Below are 21543 nucleotides of genomic sequence, written 5' to 3'. Positions count from 1 at the left end.
TGGAAGGGATAAAAATATTAACTTGCTCAATGCACATCGATGACACGGATAGACTGCTTCACCTGTACCCTTCGATAACGATGCAGAGGGATAATTGGATACAAACGAAGCCTTAATAGAGTACGGGAGAGATGGTGGGTAGAGGTTGGAAGTCGATTGTTGAGCTATTTGAGGACGTGGAATTGGGTGAAGTGCGCTCGTTGCAAGGAGAAAATGTATAGCTAATTGTGCTTATTTGCAACGCAACGAACTATGAAGATTCTTTATATGAAAGGCAGAGTTAATTAGTGCCTGTGGAATGGTTTTAATCGTGTGCATTCTTTTTATTTCCAGATCACTTGTCCACCCTTACACTCGTCGTATAGGTAAGTTAATTAAATGTTCCATGCATAGCGTTGTCTGCATACCTCAAGTATCCTTTTCTCAGGTATGCTTAATTAGTTCCGAACACAAGCAACGTATAATATTCTCCCGTTTTCCGCATGGCATTCTGTATGTTGCGCTATATTGCCACAATTCATAACGACCAGGGCACGGTATTCGTCCACCGCATGCTGTATCTCGACAAAGTCCAACCATTTCAATCAAAATGTTCGTTTCCCATTTCACCCCAAACCTCAAACATGTGGGAAGAAATAGCGAGAACAGCCCATAGCAGAAGACATTTTGTTTGTTTCTGATTTTGGCATGGCATGGCGAACAAATAGGCGCCCAGTCACAGTACCCCAAGCACACGGCTTACAGGCTCTGTACGTACAAAATACAACCACTTGCTCCGTGTGCATCCAAACTGAAGCGGTGCACAATCGACTCGCAGATTGCATTGTTCGACCATTCGAGGACTGCGATGATTGTTCGGTTTCGCTCGGAAGGCGGAGTGCAACCAACCCGTGTGGTGGCGTGTTCGATGAAGCTGGAGCTTTTTGCAAGCACTGGAGCTCTTGACTTTCTCTGGCTTGGCTCCGTCTGACCTGCCATTTGTATCCACGCGACCCCGCGTGCCTGTTTGTGTGTGTTTATGGCAGTGTAGAAATGTAAAAGTATTTTATGAATTTGATCACTATGCAAACGTGGACGGGTGGAAGCATCCTGCATGTTCGACATGGTGCTTCCAGTGACCGTTTGCTGTTCGCTGTGGGTGAGGTGGTGGAATTTCAATTTCAATCTGACCGCAAGCGAATGGAGATTTGCTGCTAAACCTTCGGCTTCGGTTCAGCAAACACCGTACAATGACCAGGTACGAATCGCATAATTCGATGCAATTGAGAGGATTTAGTTTGGATGGTTTGATGGCGATTTTGGGGCATTTTGGGGAGGGACATTTTTCTTCGGCCACACAGAGGCGCACATCGCGTCGTCCTGTTGAGTGTGTGTGGAAGTGTGTGTGTGTGTTTTTTTTTATTATTATTGTGTGTGCAGGATAATTGAATATGAGCAGGATATTGAAATGCGAAGGCGAACAAGCGGACAATTTGTATTGCTGATGGTGATTGCTACTTATTGAAAGTTATCCATTTTTTCGTTGGGATTGTTCGAAATGAGCATTTTTATACACTGTTGAACGACTCGTTAGACTTATAGACACTTTGGTCGAGCAGACTATGTGATCCTCTTGTGATTGCGATGACGTGAGATCGAATCTTGTTTTCTTAAGTTCTCATTTCTTCTTTTTTCATTCAAATTCTCAACTAAAATATAGTAAATAGACATCTACTGTTTAAGTCCTTCTAGATTTTGGCTGCTTGGCAACAAACCTCGCATGTGTAAAATAACTTACTAATGAAGTTTAGAGTTTGCCCTATGTGAACGGCCCGGTGAAAGCCCGCAATAAATCTCTCTTTCCAGCGCTTTACCACTCCGGCGACAAATGTTAAACGATCTTTCCCTTTTGTCGGCGTATCTGATAATGACAACCAGCGCCATTTATGTAGCTCCGCCGCTTTTCTTCACTTGTTCTCTCTCCCTAGAGCTTTCCCGTCCATTGTCCATAGGTAAAAGGCTAACCAAAGCCTCGCTACTAAATTCCCTTCCAAGGGCGGTTAGATACGAGCAGAGCTAATTATGTTTCCCCAAGGACTGCTGGTGCGTGAACCAAAACTTTACCACGACACGTACGTGCGCGTGTGTGTGTTTGTGGCTAGAAAATGTGACCCGAACCCACGGGGCGGCTGGCGGTCGTACGTTTTGCAGAGTCCCCGGTGGTACATTAAAGACAGGAGCCGCACACTGACGCTGTGGTTATTATCTTTCGCATTAGTGTACTCTTTGGAAACGACTCCGACAAGACTTCTTCCAGTGGGTAGCAAATTATTCACTCTGTTAGCTTAGCTAGACCGTTGCACCGCTCGTGATCCGTGAGCGTTCCGAATGGACCTCAAGGGATGGTGCCTTAGTTTGGGAGGGATAACTGGTTCGACCCTTCCCTTCGAACGGTAGGCGAAGCATATGATTGAGTGACAGATGATGCTTTTGTGTGTCTATATTTCTTCTCTGCCACGGAGTATGCTTCATAGCGAAAGCAGCAATAGAGACAATCAACAACAACCATCCTGTGAGGGTGGCAAGGGAACGTGAGCATCCTGGGTGCAAATGATTCTCCGTTTGCGCCCGTCGCCACTGTTTGAAAACAATTTAGAGCAACATTAACGCGTCCCCGGGTGCGTTTGTGAATCGGGATGTGGCAGGATCAGCAATCGGGCTCGATCCGTCATCATCCAGCCAGCCTGCCGGCTGGCCGGCGAGGCTGGCAATAAATCACAGCAAATAGCTTTTGCCAGCCTCATAAATCTACGGCTTAGGGATGCCGGAATTGCCTATCAAAGTAAGGTTGTGATACACACCTCTTCTCGTTGGTTCGGGTACGGCCGCCAGCGACCCCAGCAAGTCAGTCAACTTCCATCTTGATAAGGTACGGCACAGTGGTGGTGGTGGTGGTAGTGAAGAGGGAAAAAGGCACCGCGGAACATCTCTATCGCTCCCCGAACGCTTCCAGGGAGTAAACACGAAGAGAGAGCGAATTGACACTTGAAAAGGGACCGGCTCTGTTCGAACCGTCCCAGGGCCTTCCGCTCGGACTGGCAAACGATTTTCATCTTTTGCCTGGAATCGAACGAGTCGTAAGAGTCGGCCGATTTGTTCGTCCACTGGTGCATAAATTCTGCGTCCCTACAGCGTCCCTTGGCCTCCCACGGTGCTGGGCTTGATTGAGGTTAATCGAAACAAATGTGTGTTTTGTGTGTGATTGGAATTGTAATCGTTGCACGCGGATTGGTCGTACGGTGACGAAGATGTATGCGTTGACGGTCGGATCTGAATTGGAAGAGGCAATCTTGGAAGGTGCGTGTTCGCCAGGTCCAATTCCACAGATCTGAGAAGCGTTCAAGGGAGTTGTGAGGTGGTATGAAGCTGGATGATGGTAAGGGCCAACGAAGCACGGAATGATTGGTCCGGCGAAATCATCAAACTTCGATAATGCGTGTTTGAGTTCCCGAGCACGTACATTCCGAGCGAATGTTTCCTGAAATTTGGTTTCTGGCATACTGAGAAGGAAATTGGTAGATAAATCCTTTTGCAAGATAACGATTTGCTTAATCTTTTCACTTTACAATTGTTTTGTATTTTAACAACTATTTTGAAAAGCCCTACTCGGCATCGGTAAGTTTGTTTGGTTGTTTCAAAACAAGCAAATCTCTTCCCCAAACGCTAACCAAAAGCTTCTTAAAGCCTTTTCCAACCAAATTAATCGATACACAGAGGTCACACGGCACGGAGACGAAGGTCCTGCAAGCACACCGCTCGCCCATTTGCCCCCCCCCCCTTTTTTCATTCATCCATTAGCTAGCGGGTCCAAGAATCGCTTCACCACTATCGCTGCGCTAGCAAATGGAGTAGCTTTCATCAAATATTTATCGAAATACTTGAGGAAATATACCTCCCTCCCAACGTTCAACCATCCACCGCTACCGGATGTGGCAAAGGCAGCAGCTTAAGCTCCCACCAGTGCCTACGGTTTACTTTGCGGGCATAAGAGGCCTTCGGAAACCGAAACGATTGATCGACGGTGATATGAACTTGTGGCCTAGCGACCGAGGGATCCCTCTCCTCATCAAGGCTTAGGGTGTGAACGATTCGATTTGCTAACTTTCATCTTTTCAGCCACTTTCCATGGTTAGCCCCCCACACACACACACCCTGAAGTTTGTTGACCATTTGCTTTAGTAGTTCGGTGCTGCTGCTTAAGTGCTACACTTGATGGACTACGCACAGTCAACATTTGCGCCCGTGCTTAGTAAGGGGAAGAGCTGAAGGATCTCAAAAGCAAAAGGATACTAAAGGCATTTCTGGTCGGAAGTGCTCCCCGGGAGAAGATGAATTGTTGAATCGGTGACCAGAGGGCGCGTGACGATCGAGAGGGGGAGAACATTTTCCAAAGATAGATAACTCGTGGACTGGTGTTGATTGATGAGCTCGTTTTCCGGAGCAGTTTGTTTGGCAGGCTGCCCGTGCCATTGGTTTGGAATGATTTTTGAGATAACTTTATCGTTAAAAGAAGACGCATCGCACGCTCCAGCAGGAAAACAAAAGCGATTGTAATTGATTCAGTCAAATGGTACATTCCATTCGCCATGGAAAGGAAGAAAGTGAAGCTCAGGTGTGGTTAAAATTTTAATCTATGCATACATTTTTCACCGAAAGAAGACACCAAACCGGGGGTAAACTTTAAGGTCACAGCCATAAACCGTAATGGGAGCATCCCTTTTCACACCATACTAGGCCATATATCAAACCCACTTACCACCGACCGACTCTCCAGGGGGGGGGGGAGGGCTTATCGCACTGGCACTGCTGGGCATTTTGTGTCGCTGTACGTTTGGCCGGCCAGGGATGACACACTGTCCATGGGCGAAACACGTCCCGTACCCCTCTCGAACTTTCAGGTTGATTAGGGTTTTATAGTGCTCGAGATAAAAGTCTTGTGCCTTGTGGTGGTAGTCTCCAACATTTCGGCACGCAAAGCGAGAGGCAACACCACAGAAAATTGGGGCCCGTTTTTGAACCCGTGATAGTTTGTGGCTGTCGACAAAGCCCCCTTTGCGAAGGTTCGCACCACGAGGAGATGTTACGCATGGGGTGGGTGTACTAGCGCAGTACGACCAGTACGCAGCCGATGTGTTTCCGGGATGAGTGCTTGTTGGTCGGAGTAGAAATCGAACGCAACCGATATCGAATCGATCGGTGTCATTTAGTGCTTGCTATCGTTTTGCTAGTGTGTCATACTGATGTGCCCAGCTAGCATTTTTTTGGGTGTGTTCTGCGTTACTTGAGACATGAGGGTATTGAAGCATGAGAGAGCTTTTCGTTGAGCTGTACAGCAAGCGGAATGATTTAAAACCGAAACGGACTCTTCCCGAGCCCTCCAACGGTGCTCTTAACGGGGAGGGTTCTAGTGGAATTTTAACTGGCAATTATAAGGCAAACCATCCGATACTTCAAAAGGAAAGCGATCATAAAAACGCATCATTATAAAAACCATCCTCACTTAATGAACCTCCCTAACTTGATCGCCCGAGTGCTTTATGGATGAAATTGCAGCAGCGGTTTTTTGGGATGAAATAACGGTTTTTTTTAGCGTTTCTTTCTTTCTTTCTTTTTTCTTCGTTTCTATTTTCGATAGCGGTTTTTTGGGATGGGTTGAGCTTACCTTCACTCATAACCCTGACCAAGGGCGTTGTAATATGGGAAAGGTGCCCGCACGATTGTTAATATTTAAACACACTTTATCAGGCGCTCGGGTGTTGTGCTATGAAAAGTTCAAGGTTGTGTGGTAAAGTTTTACCGATGCCCGAGCCCCATCCCCAATGGCAATGCACCTATCCACCGGTTGGTGCACCGAGCTGTGGAACTGCCTATCCCTTTCACCATTTCGTTTGTATATCATTTCATCTGATATGTGATGGTGTGCTTGTTTCTGTTTTATTATATTATAATAACGAGAGAAGAAGAAACAAAAAAACATACATCCAGGCATCAGGTACGGCAACCGCCAGGATTTTCGGAGCATTCGAAGCTGCCGAGGTGGGTGTATTTTTGTACGTACCGGCAAAATGTTTTACATACCAAAACCGAATGCTCCCCAGTGGGTAGGTGTGATGAAAGTGGAGGCCAGGCTTTTCCTGTGCAGGCGGGGGGGGGGGGGGGAGCTGTGAAAAGATGAGCTGTGAATCTCTGAACTGTTGCCCGGCATGCTGTCGGGATGCTTCCGCTTCGCTTGATGCTTTTGGAGCAAAATCAAATTCTCATGCCCATGGTGCGAGCCGTCCCGGCGCAAAGCTTTTCCATTGCTTTCGGGTCCCGTTTTTCACCCGTCTCTACGGCTCTGATGGCACGCCTCCACCGTGGATGATGGAAAGTTTGTCGGAATGATGTATTCCCCCCCCCCCCCCCCCCCCGGTCCGCTGTCGAGGGCTCGGGGTTGGACTTTGGGGTTTGGTTTTGGGGCCCTTGTCCGGACCAGGAGCCCAATGCCAATGCACAAATCCGTCCGGGGAACTTGAACGTACTAAATCTTCCGGAACGCAAAGCGGCATTGAAAGAAATTAAGTGAGCAAGCGAACCGGAAGACAACATAGCGAACAAATCCACACAAACACAACGCACACACAGACACTCACAAGCAAGTGATTGTTTCATTTAATATACTGCATAATTTGTGTTATTGCGCCAGTCACAGGAAGGTTGATTTAGCGTGGGTAAGACTCAGAATAGGGGGAAGGAAAAAAGTTTTTTCGGCGCTTGGAGGAATGGAAAATGACAGAGGGAGAGTGGAAGAGATGGAAACAGACAGTGAGAGAGAAGGAAAGAACGGGACATTCAGGATAGCACTTGCCAACAGACGACAGTGGAAAGGCCCCGCGCCAGCAAGGGTAGGTCGGTTGTGAGCGCATTGTTTTTTCGGCATTAAATGTACGATTCGTGGAATGATGAGGACGATGATAGAACGAGACACCGCCGGGTGGGCTCGGTTGAAGGTACAGTAAAAATATGGAAACAACCAGCAACAACAGTAGAAATGGCGTGGAGACCACCAAACCACCACGCAGCCCGGGGAAAATGGGAAAAAGTTCAAACTGACGAGAGTGATGATGAAAGTTTGTGACAGATTTTTAATTGAAAAACTGTGGTTATACCACCAAAGACGAAAGGGGGGAGGTGGGGAGGACACATCGGTGTGATTTGTGAGCGACGAGCTTGGGGGCGGGGAGGCCGAGTTCGAGTGGATCGTGCGAGAAAAAGTTAGCCATTTTGACAATTGAAGATTGAATGTGTTTGAAGGTGTGTTTTGCGGGTTTTGGTTTTCACCAAACAATCGCGCACACACACACACACACTGACAAACAATTGTATAGGATGGCTGAATAACATACTAAAACAAATGGTTTGGTTTGGGCGGTGAATTCCCGACCGCAAGCTCAACAATGTTTATTGCAGACGCACAGAAAGCGGGAAGTTTGCGATCGGAATTTCGTTTGATTGACATCAAAAGTTTTCCAAACAGGAGGCAGCAAAAAAAAGGCCCGATGATAGCGAGGAAAGAAATAGTTGACCGAAGTATGCCGTATGCGAAATGTCCTCCACATTGAAAGACAAAGCGTTCGTCGGGTATCAATCAAGGACATGCTCTCAGCCAGTGGCGGATCTAACGGTAGGCGGACTAGGCGGTCGCCTGGGGCCCCGCCGATTTAGGGGCCCCGTAGATCGCCATTCTATAGTATGCCGTATGGACAGAGTACTAGCGACAAGGGCCCCCGGAAGGATGGCCGTTGGGGCCCCAAGCCTGGCAAATCATTTGCACCCCCCCCCCCCCAATGGCATTTCAAGTTTACTCTTCATTCTCCCAACAGCAAGTTTAGTGCAACTACCCCCCCCCCCCCCCACCCCCAACTACATTTACCATTTGCAGGGGGCCTCAACTCGTCTTTCCGCGTAGGGCCCCCGATACCCATGATCCGCCACTGCTCTCAGCTCAGAATGTTCTAACGTTACCCTAAACCTTGCAATGCCGTCTGGTAAGTTTCGCACTGCCCAATTCTTCGAAGTCACTTTCAATTTCCGCCCCAACAGCTACGGCAAGCAAAAACAAAACGAAAAAAAACCGCTCCCCTCTGCTGCAACAAAGACCGCTGAGCATTGTTGATTATGTCAGAAGTTAACTAGTTTCGCTCGCGCGAAATCGTCCCCCCGTGCGCACAACGCCCGCGTGGAGGGTAATTTATTCCGTGCGACCATGGAAGCATGACGGGCCGAAATGAATATTTCATTGCAAACGACACGCCCGGCCCGGGAAGTCATCTGCCTAAATGCTGCCAACACCACCGTTCCGACCGTAGAAGCCGACCGGGCCCGGGCGACCGTCAGACGTCAGACGGCAAGCCAGAGCTGCTCGGGACCCGTGTGTCGTCTTAAGCGCACCTGAATAAAGATGGAGAGTTCGCTTATCAGTAGGGGGCAGCTGCTGTTGATATCGTGCGGTGCTGGGCCGTGCGATCGCTTACATCTTCTTCGGTTTTTTGGGGCAAGCTTTAAAGCACACTTTGTTTTGTCGCACCTAACCCTCTTTCGGCGGCATGCCAAAAGGGGAAATTGTTTAAATGGTTTGCAGTCAGGAGGCACCGAGAAGGTATACCGTGACGCAACAACCGTGCGTTCCGTGACGTCGGTGCGGTGTCGATGGGTGGCTTTTAGCGAGAATTTCACAGCTTGATGATGATCGCAACAGCCAGCCGGCTCGGCCATGCGGGATTGTTTTAATGGCCGGAACGGAGCGCACGATGCGAGAAAGTCATTAGCCGTGGTGGCGGTTCCCTGGTGGATTCCTCGCTACTCCGGTTCCAGGATATTATGATATAGCGTTCGCACACATCTCGATGTGTATGTATAAATCGGGGCATGAAATTCTCACACGCTCCGCTTGGTTCCGCGTACGGCCCCTCCGGAAGGAGCTTTCCTCAATCGGGGCAATTACGGTACACTGGCAGCACCAACGCAGGTCCCGCGTCTGCGATGATGTACGAGAGTTTTGCCGACGCCGTAGAGCGAAAAGATTAATCATCGTTTGCTTGCCGCCGCCCTTTGCTCAGCACGTCCTGGAACATGGGAAGGGTAATGGTGTGCGTTAGGTTACACGCTGGGAAGTTGTGAGAGTTTTCTAGCCAGCGAGACCGAGCAGAGTGTAGCAACGTTCATTAAAGCGGGTTCGTGTCTTAAGCTAAAAGATCTTCATCTTTCTGTTTGTGTGTGTGTGCTACTCTCTCTCTCTCTCTCTCTCTCTCTCTCTCTCTCTCTATCTATCTATCTATCTCTCCCTCTCTCTCGCTCTCTCTCTCGCTCTCTCTCTCTCTCTCTCTCTCTCTCTCTCTCTCTCTCTCTATGGCACTATCGAAGGACGTCAGACTCGATCAGCCGAAGCATTCGTCTTGCTCCGGGCATCTTGGCCAGGGGCTGCATGGTAGACACATTGACGTTGTAATCTGAATGTTTGCTGAATAATTGATTGTTCTCTCGGTACCGGTCCCGTTCGAAACAAGCTGACAGAAAGGCTGGCAGCTCTGAAAACGTAGGACACACCAGCGTCGACATTCGGGAATGGGCTTTTTGCCTGTGCGTGTGTGTGTGTGCCTTGAAGGTTGATTTCAAAAGACATCCTTTTTTGAAGAGTAATGTAATACACGTCCCACATGCTGCAAGAGAGAGAGAGAGCGAAAAAAAGAAAGCTTTCAATGGTGCTGCTCGTATCTCTTCCATCTGCCGTCCGTCTGTGATAACGTGTCAGTTGGCTTAAGAGCAGCACTCTGCGAAGAAATGGCACCACACACGCACACACCCACCAGTGACAGCATTCACTGCTGTCAAGTGCCAAAGGCACACTCGAAAAACAATGTAACGAGCACGTGGAACGAACTGGTGTAGCCCAGTGTAAGCGTGTGTCTGTGTGTGCGGGTAAGAGGAAGTTGTGGTTTTACACAACAGTAAATAGCTGTAATTTTTCGCGACTTTCCCGTGTCCACACACAGACTCAGCGCGCCACGATGGATTGCTGCCATCCTTATTGAGGAAAAACCGCCCGCGACTGCAACGAGGACAGTGGGATGGTACCATTTCAGCAGGTGAAAGACCCACTTCAAGTGAGCAACAATGGAAGAAAGTCGTTGGGCTAGTTGAAGGAACCGACCGGCACAAAAGCCTGTTTGCCTGAAATGGGGCTCGGAAGGATGGCGTTTCCGAATGAACGCACCGGCTGAAAGGGCTGTCGATGGGGTGGGTGGGTGGGGGGGGGGGGAGGGGGGAGAGACTGTGTTTGCCGGTGGCTTTACATAATGCTAAGGACCAAAAGAAGGGAGATTCTCTTTGTGGGATGGCGCAGGAAGCAGGAAGTTACGCGAGTTCCTCTCCACACTGCAGGCAGGAGGTTTTCTTACCACCTCCCTCCAACTGCGAGATGTTCAGGAATGTTCATAAAACATACGACAAAGTGGTATATGAAAATGGGGAATGGAACTTGTTTAAAATTCCGGCAAATAAAGAAAGTGATGTGAAGCATTATGGGTTGCCTTTCTGCTTTCACCGTGCTGCTTTCTTTGTAACAAAAGCTCCGGCCGGGAACTGCCGCCCTGTCGGGTGAGACCGGTTCCGGACGTGTCACCGGGGAGGCGTTTGGCCGCGTTTGACGATCGCACGCCATTGACTTTTGGGTATAGCGGATGGGTCCCTTTTCACTTGTCACTGTAGACAACTCAATGGATATGTATCTCGGTAGGGTGTTCAGCCAGAGAGTAGTGTAAAAATTTAAATTTATGCACAAGCTACGGCAGCCTTCGTCAAAATTGTGGCGCAACAAACAATGGGGCAAGCTTGCCATGCCGATAAGCAGCTTCCTGAGGAGTAAGTAAAACGAAGAAGCTTTCCTGTAAAAGTAACGCAAATAAGGGCCGGCAAAAAGCAAGAATAATAGACATTGGTCCAGTTGGGCTGCCCTTACTTTGGGAGAAGAGAATATAGTTATAAGGATTCGGGAGAAAACTGATATCACGGCCCTTATTCTCCCTCGCAACGATCGTCGATTGCGGGAACCTTGTATCGATAAAATTTTACTACACAATCGTGTAACGAACTAACAACAGCAAAAAAAAACCTTAACGGTGCTTTTAATGAGAATGTGTAGCAACCTGACACGTTACGGGTGGGTTCGAACGCCGCCCCAAAAAAAAAAAAAGCTCCTAGAAACAGTCTATGGGGCAGGGTTTCGGGGTTTTTTCATCCCATTGTTCGTCGGCGGTGAAAAATCAACCCCGAACCCTACAACTTTGACGTGGGTGAATGGGGTTCCACATCACCGAAGAATGTTGAATGGCGTGAAAAATGTTCCCCCTCTTCTTCCTCCCCTGCTGAATGCTCCCGGCCACGAGGGATGCCACACCCAGGGCCCAGGATTCCTTCACAGGCGAAACCCTTTTTTTCGTTCTTAATTTGCTAACCAAAAGTGTGGCGACTAACAGACAAAAGCGTAGCGGGGGGAGAAGGGGAAGGGGGGGGGGTCGATCTGGGTGGTTGTTGTTGGCCGACCACGATAATGATGGTGGTGGTCGAGGTGGCAAATAAAGCAACAGCACCAAATACAAAACGCCATTAATGGATGTGAAAATGTGGGAAACGCGTAACGTGCACCGCCAACGGTGGGCGGTACCGAACGGTAGCGACCCCGTTCTGGTGTGGTGAGGATGGTGAGGGAGAACGGGAAGGGTCATTTAAAGGAATGAAATGCTTTAAACAGGCTCAGTGGTGGCTGGTTCAGTGACCGCTTTGTGTAGAAACTCATCTGATAAAGTAGTTGTGGAAAAGGATATTTTATAGAACGCTTTGTTTTTATTCCTTATGATATGAAAATATCAAGAATTTACAATATGGTTTTGAATAAAATCATAAAATAATGCACCTTATACATACACACCTCATTAACCTAACAATTGAACACTTTTTTTAGCATACATTGAGGCGTCGTTCAAGCACATTACTTTCTGTGCATGACGTGTTGCATACCAGCAGGCGTTTATATCGTTTTCATGCGGTTTTCGAATAATCTTTCAGCAAGTTGAAACTGTTTTTACATTTGCCTGGAAATTGCCACCCCATTTTCCACCCACCTCACACTAAAACCACACATACACACACCACTCTCAAATTAATCTTTTTGCCACAATTTGCCACAAGAGAAATCTCACTATCTCACTTGCATACGCCACCGGAGCAATTCTCCATCTGTTGCCAGAGAAGCGGCAGCTTCGCCTTAGTTTGCTTTTTAGAGGCTGTTGCATTAATTGAAAGCACACACATGCAGGGCAGACTTTCCTCCGGGGTGGATAAAGCGGATTTTCCTTGCCAGCTACGACCAGATTCACTTTTCAATGCTCGTATTTTAAATCCTCGCCGGCTGGCTCGCCTCGCAGCGAAGCAGAAATTGAACCGAGACTGCTGTGAAAGTGAAACGGAGGAAAATGCTGGAAAATGGTTTCACGCTGCACGCCCGGCTCACGCGATACTGTGAGGCTAAAACAACGGCGGCAGAATCTTTCCGAATCCTCCGGCACTGCGGACGGTCGGAATGTGTTTCTTTGGATTTCGTGTGGGTCTTAAAATGGGAATGTGATGAAACCGTTGCGCCGAAACCGGTGGTTTGAGGTAAGGAAAACAATTTTCATTCATCCATTGCTCCATCCAGATAGATCGGTGTATGGTTGGAGCCTTACTGCCGCACTGGAGCTGCTCTGCTGTGGCTGTATTACGAGCGCTGCCACTGACGACATCACCGCTGTCGACAGGGCTTTTGCAGGGCGCTGTTCGGCTTACGGATCGCATACGGAGTAAACATAAATTTTGATGTAAACAAATAAAGTACGTAATCCATTTTGTATGCCTCAATGGTGCGGGTACAGGGGAGCGAAGGTGGAGGTTCTCGACCCATGCAAACAACCTGCCCGAAATCTGCCCACCCTATGGCAGCCCCGGAATGGGGCCTGCACGTGCCCGGAATGTTCACTGCCATAACGCTACTCTATATGTTTGTGTGTGTGTCTGTGTGTGTGGAGCAACATTTTCGCAACATTCGGCGTTTTGTGGAGTGAAGGACGATGACGTGTTTTGGCGCATCGGCTCAAAGCCTAAGCCCAGCAAAGGTGGGTACTTGAACCAATATTTACCGCCGCATTTCGAACACCTTTTGCAGGGCGCGCGCGCAAGGATACGGGTTTGCTCCTGAACCGTCCCAACCGGGTGATGTTTACGATCATACCAACCGTTCGCCCGCAGGGAGTAAATATAGTTCCCCACCGCTCGGACACACCATGTGTCCATGTGTGATAACAATAGTAAGCTCGTCCTGGAATGTGGCGCAACAGCAGCTCGGCGGCAGCTTTTCCGCTGATGATCAGTCACGCGTTTTCTGATCCGTTTCCGATTTTGGCCACGGCCAGGAATGTTATTGCGTTCTTGGTGAACGTGTAACACATTTTATCCCCTCATCTGTGCCCTTAACACTTGTGCTGGGCTGTGCGTGCCCTCGTTTGGAACAGGTAGCGCACAAAGCACGAGACACGAGCTCTGTAATGGCGCTGCTATCAACGTTCCGTGACGGGCGTCGTCTAGCGGGCGGAAGAAGCTTGTATTGATTTTTCTTGATCGAGCGCGCAAGGCAGCAGCGGTGGCCACGCGACATTTGCACTACATGCCATGCGTAATTGCCCATAAAAGAAGCATTCCGTGGATGCTTTTGCTTCACTGCGTGCATGTCGAGTGGAAAAATTAAACTTTTTTACCGTAACCGAAACCGTGCCGTTTGCGGTTTTCTAAGAAGTGCGAGAACGCTTTCACTGTTCGTTCTACTTCGACATGTTATTTTGTGGCTATAAAAATTATATTTATGTAAAACTATCAATTAAAGTGCACAGAAACGTTATTCGCCTGTCTGTAGGCAAGCAACATGACTACAGCAAACTTTTAAGCTTCTTGTTCATCTCTAATAAGATATAAACGTCGAGTTGAGCAACAATTGTAGCAATATTAGAAGAAAAATATTGGAATTATAGCAACTTCAACGATTGTATACATCACTACTCTGTTTCATAGCTAATTTCCTTCGATGCTTTCCTTTCAAAGGCAAACCTAATTATTCTACACTCTTTACGGCTCGGTTTCATGTTAAACCATCAAACGGGCGTCAATAATTCAGCAAAGACGAGCCTGTCCCCGAGAATTATTTACTAGCTCCTTGAACAAGTCAGCTCGGCCGCTTAACCTACTGCTTCTCGCCCTTCAAGGCCCAATGTCTGGACGTGAGAGACCGTTTCTCTCGTTTCAATCGATCGCGTTTTCCGACAACCGAACAGCAACAACACCGGTTGGCATTTGTTCCGTTCCCACCCCGTACCCCCGCAAGGCCGGCTGACCTCGGAACCGATATAAAATGCTTCATAATGATGTCATAAATCTCCATAAAAGTTCGGCTTCATAAAATTCATCTCATCCCTTTCGAGGCTCCCCAACGCCTCAAGGAAAGTGCGATGGGAAGCAGCGGGAAAGCTGGGTAGCTTTTGGCCAAAAGAAAGTGGCTTTGCGCGGGGCCTAGTTGGCGGAAGAGAAACGGTCAGCGGTGGTTGCTCGGCGGGCGGGCTTGGCCAGACCTTACAGTCAATATCATTTCACATTCAGCGTGACGCCCGTTAGAAGCTGGCGAACAGTTTGAAGTGGAGCACAAAAAAAAAGGAAACACTCCACCCCCAAAAGGGTGGATTACGTCGATGAAAGAAACTGCGTTTCTTTTCAGCGTTTCATAATGCAGTACAGGTTTGAAGTATAGTTTTGAACAATAAGGAAGGTAAGAGTTTCCGCTCCAAATTCCACTGTTTGGTTAGCGCATTGAAGATGACTGGACGAGACAAAAGCTAGCTAGCTTCACGTAGATATGGTTCCAAATCACGTCTCGAGACGCATCGGAAATGCGCATCGTTGAGTAATTGACGTGCGTGTTCACGTGCTGTAGGACACAATCAAGATGTCTATCGAATTTCGAATTGCGCAAAACAATGTCCTGCGGATCGGAGCTGACAGCAAGCAACATGTCCGAAGATGCTACTAAGGTGGGTTGACAGAGAACAGACGTCGGATACAGCCGGTGTCGGTGTAGTCGGCAGAAGGAGATGCATTTAGACGGTTGTCTCGTATCGTATAATTTATCGCTCCCTCCATCGTACAGCACGATCCGGTCGTTTGATGAATGCGTACGTTTCGAAGACGGTCGTAGCCACGTGAACGTATCGTAGCGCTAGTTAGTCGTTTGCGTATCTTCGAAAAACTCGAACCTTCTCGTACGGCATGTAAACAGTAATAAACGTTTGTCAATGATCGTGCTGCCACGCACGGTCGTACTCGTTCTGTGCCAACGATGGTCTCATCGAGCGTTGAAGGCCTATAATCTGGAGGACCATAAATGGTGGCTGGGAATGGATGCCAAGCGCACGTGTGCGCATTCCAGCATTTCCCCCCGGTAATGTTAAGTGATCGGCGTTGCCCGTCATCTGTGTGTGTGTGTGTCTTCAATTTAAAATACACATCAACAGCTTCACCTTTTCCGACACGGTGGGAGGCTGTTTTTACGATCCGACCCACTTTTATGACACCACCAGCAGGAGCGCGTTGGATGAGCTTTGGGAAAATTAAACCATTTTAGTTTGTAAAATAAAAAAAAAGGAACGCACAGAAACGGACACCTCACGCAGGCCCCAAAGGATGGGAGAATATATCTAACCATTGAGCCCTAATCGGCATGAATTACCATCTCCAAAGGCCGTCCGCACATGGCTCGGATTTGCTCCTCGTTAGGCGTGGAGAGCCTTCCGGCAGGAGGCAGGGTTAATGGTTAGGGGATTATCCCTTCGCTTCAAAACATTGATGTCATAATTGAATTTTTTAGTAGCCATTGCCACGTTTGGCATCGGCGTTTGCTGTAGACGCTAGACTTTGTTGTGAGAAATGAAAACAAATTGGATCCCTGCAGGGAAACGATAACGGTGCAAAATTAGATTCATTGCTGATTCGTTGTGCGGCTTAAAGCTCCCAGCCAGGTAATAATTGATCCCATTAGCCAGGCGTGTTTTTGGTAAGCTTGAGGCCAAGATGTGTCGAAAACCACTCCAGTACTTGTGCACGGGAGTTTTTCTTCTCACAGTTAAGCTGCGGCTCATAAATTGCTTAAATCTCTTTCGCACAAAAGTCTTCCCCCCCCCGAGCCAGCCGAGATTCATTTGCCCATTTGTTGTCGTTAAACTGTTTTATGCTCACCGCATAACACAAAGATTAAACAACGGGCGAAAGAAAAACACAGTGTCACACACCGAAGGTCAATTCCATTTTTTCGGACCATTCTTTCGGGAGCGATTTCGGCAACTGAAAGTATCTTATTTTCCCATAAAAAGGGGCGCGCAGTACCTGTGGAAACACGCGGCAAAAGTGACCCTCTACACACACACACACACACACACACACACACACACACACACACACAATGTTGACAAATTTACGACCTACTCGGGTGGTATTCCAACCGCTTCCCGCTCCACAAAAGGTCCCTAAACATAACCAGATTAGGCTAAGCTGGACGCGAAAAAGGTGACCGCGTGGTGCCGATGGGTGGGGATTGAGGGAAGCGAAAGATTCTTTCCTCTTTAATCGGATTTGTTGCGTGGGATCAATGGTGGAATTGGTCCCAAGTGGAGCTCGGGGGTTGAATTCCCCACTTTTCTTGATAAACTTTTTTAAAAGCTCCGAAAAAAGAATGTGCATGTAATTCGGCATTACGGGAAGGCGAACAAGGGAATGCCGTTTTTTGTGTAATTTTTCATGTACGGAATTCGTTGGATCTTGAAGGGCACGGCTTATCATACCGATCGCTGAAACAATATGCACGGGTCAATGTGCAATCGGTAACGGAAGAAAGAAACTTTGCATCACTTGGAAGTTATCAGATCGACTACAGATTGAGGTTATTTAAAATGTCATGATTTGCACAAGTTTACGAACGTTTGCGTAACGGCTTATCGATCTGTTTGACCTTGATCTGTGTTAAGATTGCTCAGCCCTAGCGAAACCAAACGAGTGAAGTAAATTTCGCTGCCCTTTCGCTGCCAATTTTCCACCCCCCAGGTTCGGTGTTGATTTTAGCAAGCCAACGGGCTGAAAGGTTTTAACCTTTCCGACGGGGTTTTTCTTTTTATCCTTGCTTCCTTCCCACTTCAGCAAAGTGAGCCACTGCCAACTTCTGCGTCGCTGCCCGCCCGTAAGCTTTGCCCTGATGGTAGAAGAAATTAAAATTTTACCCACGATTGCTGGTTCTTTGCCCTATGGCTGGGTTGGATCCTTCCAAGCAACCACCCCGAACAAGGACGACATCGAATCCACATTGATCTACAAACGATGGACTTTCGGTCGTTCGGTGTTTGGCGCCGTTGTCTCTCTGGACGCCGCTTGGGAACATATTTTTGACCACCAGCAGAAGCTCGAGGGAAATTAGATTAGCTTTTTCCTTTCGTCGTGTGCACCACCACACCGTACCGACATAGGGGGAAGGTTGATTTAAACCATTCGATACCGGACACTACACTGCCCCAAGCGAGAGCAAGAGATGTTTGACAGAAGGCTGGGAAAGAAGCTTGATTTCAATATAGATTAAATTTTGAACGAAGCTATTTTATTGGCTCCAGCTCCGACCCGACCCGGCTGGACCAGGTCCGTAGCGCTGCTGAAACAAAAGGTGTGCAAATGAATGGGGCCAAGGTGGGACATTAACTTGTGTAACTTTACACCCGCCTTTTTGGGGGAGATGGTCCGTGTCTCATTGGGTTTAGGGTCGATCCCGGCACCCGGGAGGGCCCGAAGCGAAGAGCTAATGAAGCGAACCATTCTGCTAGAGTGGAATGAAATTTTCATTTGATCCTTGCGCGCAATCTAGAATGTATGTGGCTTAATATAGCAGCAAGGTATGTGTAGAGGTGAAATGCACAGAAGATGAAACAAAAAACTCCAGCAATAAAACCAAAACCATATGACCTCGTGTAATCTTTCGCCAAACGGGCGCAAGTGGAACATGAGATACGAACAGCGCACAGCAAAAAAAGTTAGTGATTTAAGAGTGCCCATCAAATCTCTTGAAGCAGGAACTGTGTGTGTGAACGATGGTGCGAGCCGATTAAATCCTTCAAACACAAATACGACCCAGTGTGTGGAGAACGTTGTAAAATGATCGTACAACGTGGACAAGGATTTTTGGTGTGCCGGGGGGGTTTTTTTTGAGTTGTTAGAAAATTGCGAACAAACGGAAGAGAAAGTAGGAATAAAAGAGAGAGAGAGATAGAGTGACCATAAAAGATTTATTTCACGAGAAGCCACTTTTATGACCGAAGAAGATTAAACCGTGTCGTCCGCATCCAACTCACACTGCGCGTGTTGCGTGTTTGCTTGAGGTGGCGCTATTAAGAGAGGAGCGTTTTTTTTTGGTTTTTGTGAACCGAAAAAAAACAAGACAAACTTTGGCAGAGATGTTGTTCTTGTAAGATTACGTTCGGTCTCATTAGATTTTATTTGTTTTTCGTTTAATATTTAATTGCGTTTGTGCGACAGCGATACAGCCCACTGTGCGGTATCCTGGTCACGGCACCAGAACAATTATTGGACTATGCTTTATCTCACTAAACCATGCGATGCAATTCTGCCAAATTAATGCTTTTCATTCGCTTAAATTCCCAGACACTGTTCCAAACAACTAAAGAAGAACACAGAAGTAGCTCACAAACACACACAAATCAAAACCCTACACATTGACGAGCAATTTGCCGGTACAATCGATGTTTGAATTGCGTTTTCCACAGACCTTCTTCAATCGCTTTTATGGAGCTGCTCCACTGTACCGAAGCACATGCAATCGCACCCAACACCCAATGAAAAGGGAAATCAATCAATTTTCCGTACAACACACCATTTACGGCCGGTTTCGCGGCGGTTGCTGATCCCAACAGCCCCTGCAGCACTCGTCCCGTTTATCATCTTCGTGTGACTTTTGTCTGCTGTTGTGCTGTTGTTTGTGAGCTCTCGACGGTAGTAGTAGTAGTAGTAGTACCTCGATCGTTATCTGCTTTTAATGCCGCACGTTTTAATGGCCATTTTTCCATTTCACCGAAACCGGTCGGCTTTGAAGTTGTTCCTCTTCATTCTTGTGTGTGTGTGTTTTTTCTTCTTTGGTTAGTATCATTGAGGTGGACCATTGAGGTGGGAGCGATTGTGGCGCGTCTGTTTTCAGTCGTATTTTCTTGTTTTTTTGTGTGTGCGCTTATTTCCCAAATTTTCTCTTTTCTTCATCAGACCTGGCTGCTGGCACGCTCGACCGGCAAAACGCTCAGCGCGGCCCAGTGTGGCAGTAATAATTGAAACGAACGAATAATCATTCATCATCGGTGTGGAAGCGCACACCGAGAGAGAGAGGCGACGTAGGGCAGGCTATAAAACGACAACAGTCCCGCACCCGCACTGGAGACGCAAAAATCAGCACGGACACGGTTGGTAGAGGGGACCAGGACCGGCACATAAAAAAATATATGATGTGAATTCGAGCATTTGTATTCATGCGTTCGGCTGGTGCGGCTTTGGTTGCTTTTCGGTGAGTGGTGAGCGGAATCCACCCATCAAATCCAATTTTCACGATCAGTGCGCACGAACGTTTTGGAGTAGGCGGCGATGATATAGTGACGCGGCGAGAAGGAAACGTCAACACTGACATCATCACAAAGTCCAGTCTGAAGCTGAAGGCACGGAACTGTTCGTCCCTTCCCATCACCCCGTGCGCGACATGTGAATGAGGCGGTGAAAACACCACAGTGGGAAAGCGAAAACAGCGTTGAGCCGCGTTCAACCCATCAGGGCGGAAAAGCCAAACGAGGGACCGGGACAAGGGACAAGTACTACAAGCGCAAATCACCGCACGGAGCGTACGAGGACACCCCGAAAGAGATTCTTCTACGTCTACGCTGCCTGCCTCTACGCGCTGACCGAACGATTTCCGGTGCGGGAGCTTTCGTGATCCGCTTGGACCACACGGGTAGGGGAAGCTGTCCAACCAAGCGAAAGGAGACAGAGACATAAAAAAAAACGGCCCCGGCGGAAGCTGCTCGCTGAAGGATTAGTGCAGAAAATAGAACTGGTGAGCTGTGGATGAACTGCAGCCGCCGCGGAAAACGGAGTGAGAGAGGGACCTACGGGAGGAACCAAACGTTATCTACATGCCAACGAACCGGCCAACGCGTCCTGCAAAACCCGTGACCATGACCAAAGCAGCGTCCCTAAGCACACGGACTTGTACATCTAGCACCACTCGCAGCACTCGTCATTAGCCCCAGGGACGGGAGGACGTTTGGAAGGGGGAACGCATCCGGCGTACGAAGCGACAAAGTAATAGGTTTTGTCCGAAAGCGAAACCATTGGAGAATTTCGCAGCATCTTCAAGTTCGCCCCTGTCTCTCCTGCCGCAGCGTCATTGTTTCTGTTGGAGAGAGGGAGAGAGAGAGCGCGCCTATGTGTGTGGTGAGCTGGAAAGCCTGGCTTTAACTCCAGCCTGTTCTCGGCACTTGACGGAACTTTATTTAACCATCTCGCCATTCCGTTGGTGAAGGAGAGTCCACCGTACAAAGAAGCAGGCGGATCGGGCAGTGAGAAAAGCTTCTATCCCCTTGGGAGTGGCAGAAAGTGGAAAGTTTTTCTCTACACACACTCTACAAAAAGGGGGCGAAAAACGGGACCACCAAGAACTAAAGCAAAGAAGGAAAGGATCCTTTGGCAAATGCGGTCGAATATGCAAACATACCTTAATTAGAAAATATCATAAACCGTACCGCAAACGACAAACGTCCCCCACCGTGCCCTACTACAACACTGTCCCGTGACGCAGAAATCTCCCCCAAAACCTCCCCATCTTCTCGGGCTGACGGTCCGGGCAGGCAAGGTGAAAAGTAAACACGCCCATAAAACATTAATTTTTTATAAACCACCATTCTCCCCCCCCCCCCCCGAGCGTTGATGGGAGTGGTGGTGGGTCTGGTGTGCCGTGCGCGTGCCCCTGTACGGTCGTCCCCCTGAGCAACAGCTCCACCGTACGGGTGCATTTACGGGTGTTTTTGAGACGCTCGGGCCCGACCAGCATTGCACCGTTCCGGAATGACGCAACGGGGAGCAACGGCCCGGTCGGCACGTGGCAGACGAGTCAATATGGTGGCCATATTAAAACATATCAGCGGCACAAGCAGCAGCAGCAGCAGCACCTTGGCGCAGGTAGTCGCATCCCTCACCGCGCTGCTGCTGGTAATGGTCGTGGTGGTTCCGCTTCCGACGGGTAAGTATATATTGCAGCCATTTTATTATGCTTTCCACGAAACAATAAGTGATTTGTGTGTGTGT

At 48.3% G+C, this 21543-nt stretch overlaps 1 protein-coding gene across 1 annotated transcript in view; it reads left to right on the top strand.

Annotated features, from left to right (window-relative positions):
• Positions 1-21543, top strand: part of LOC121588175 — a 60541-nt gene that overhangs the window by 30268 nt on the left and 8730 nt on the right. The window contains exons 2-3 of the mRNA XM_041905849.1: positions 334-365; positions 19459-21478. Coding sequence (XP_041761783.1) covers positions 21304-21478 — 175 coding nt within the window. The 5' untranslated portion in view covers positions 334-365; positions 19459-21303. The remainder of the gene's footprint in view (positions 1-333; positions 366-19458; positions 21479-21543) is intronic.

Source organism: Anopheles merus, chromosome 2R (assembly GCF_017562075.2).
Source record: "Anopheles merus strain MAF chromosome 2R, AmerM5.1, whole genome shotgun sequence".
NCBI classification, from domain to species: Eukaryota; Metazoa; Arthropoda; class Insecta; order Diptera; family Culicidae; genus Anopheles; species Anopheles merus.
The sequence above is the reverse complement of the archived record's forward strand: the minus strand, read 5'-3'. Positions and strand labels throughout refer to the sequence as shown.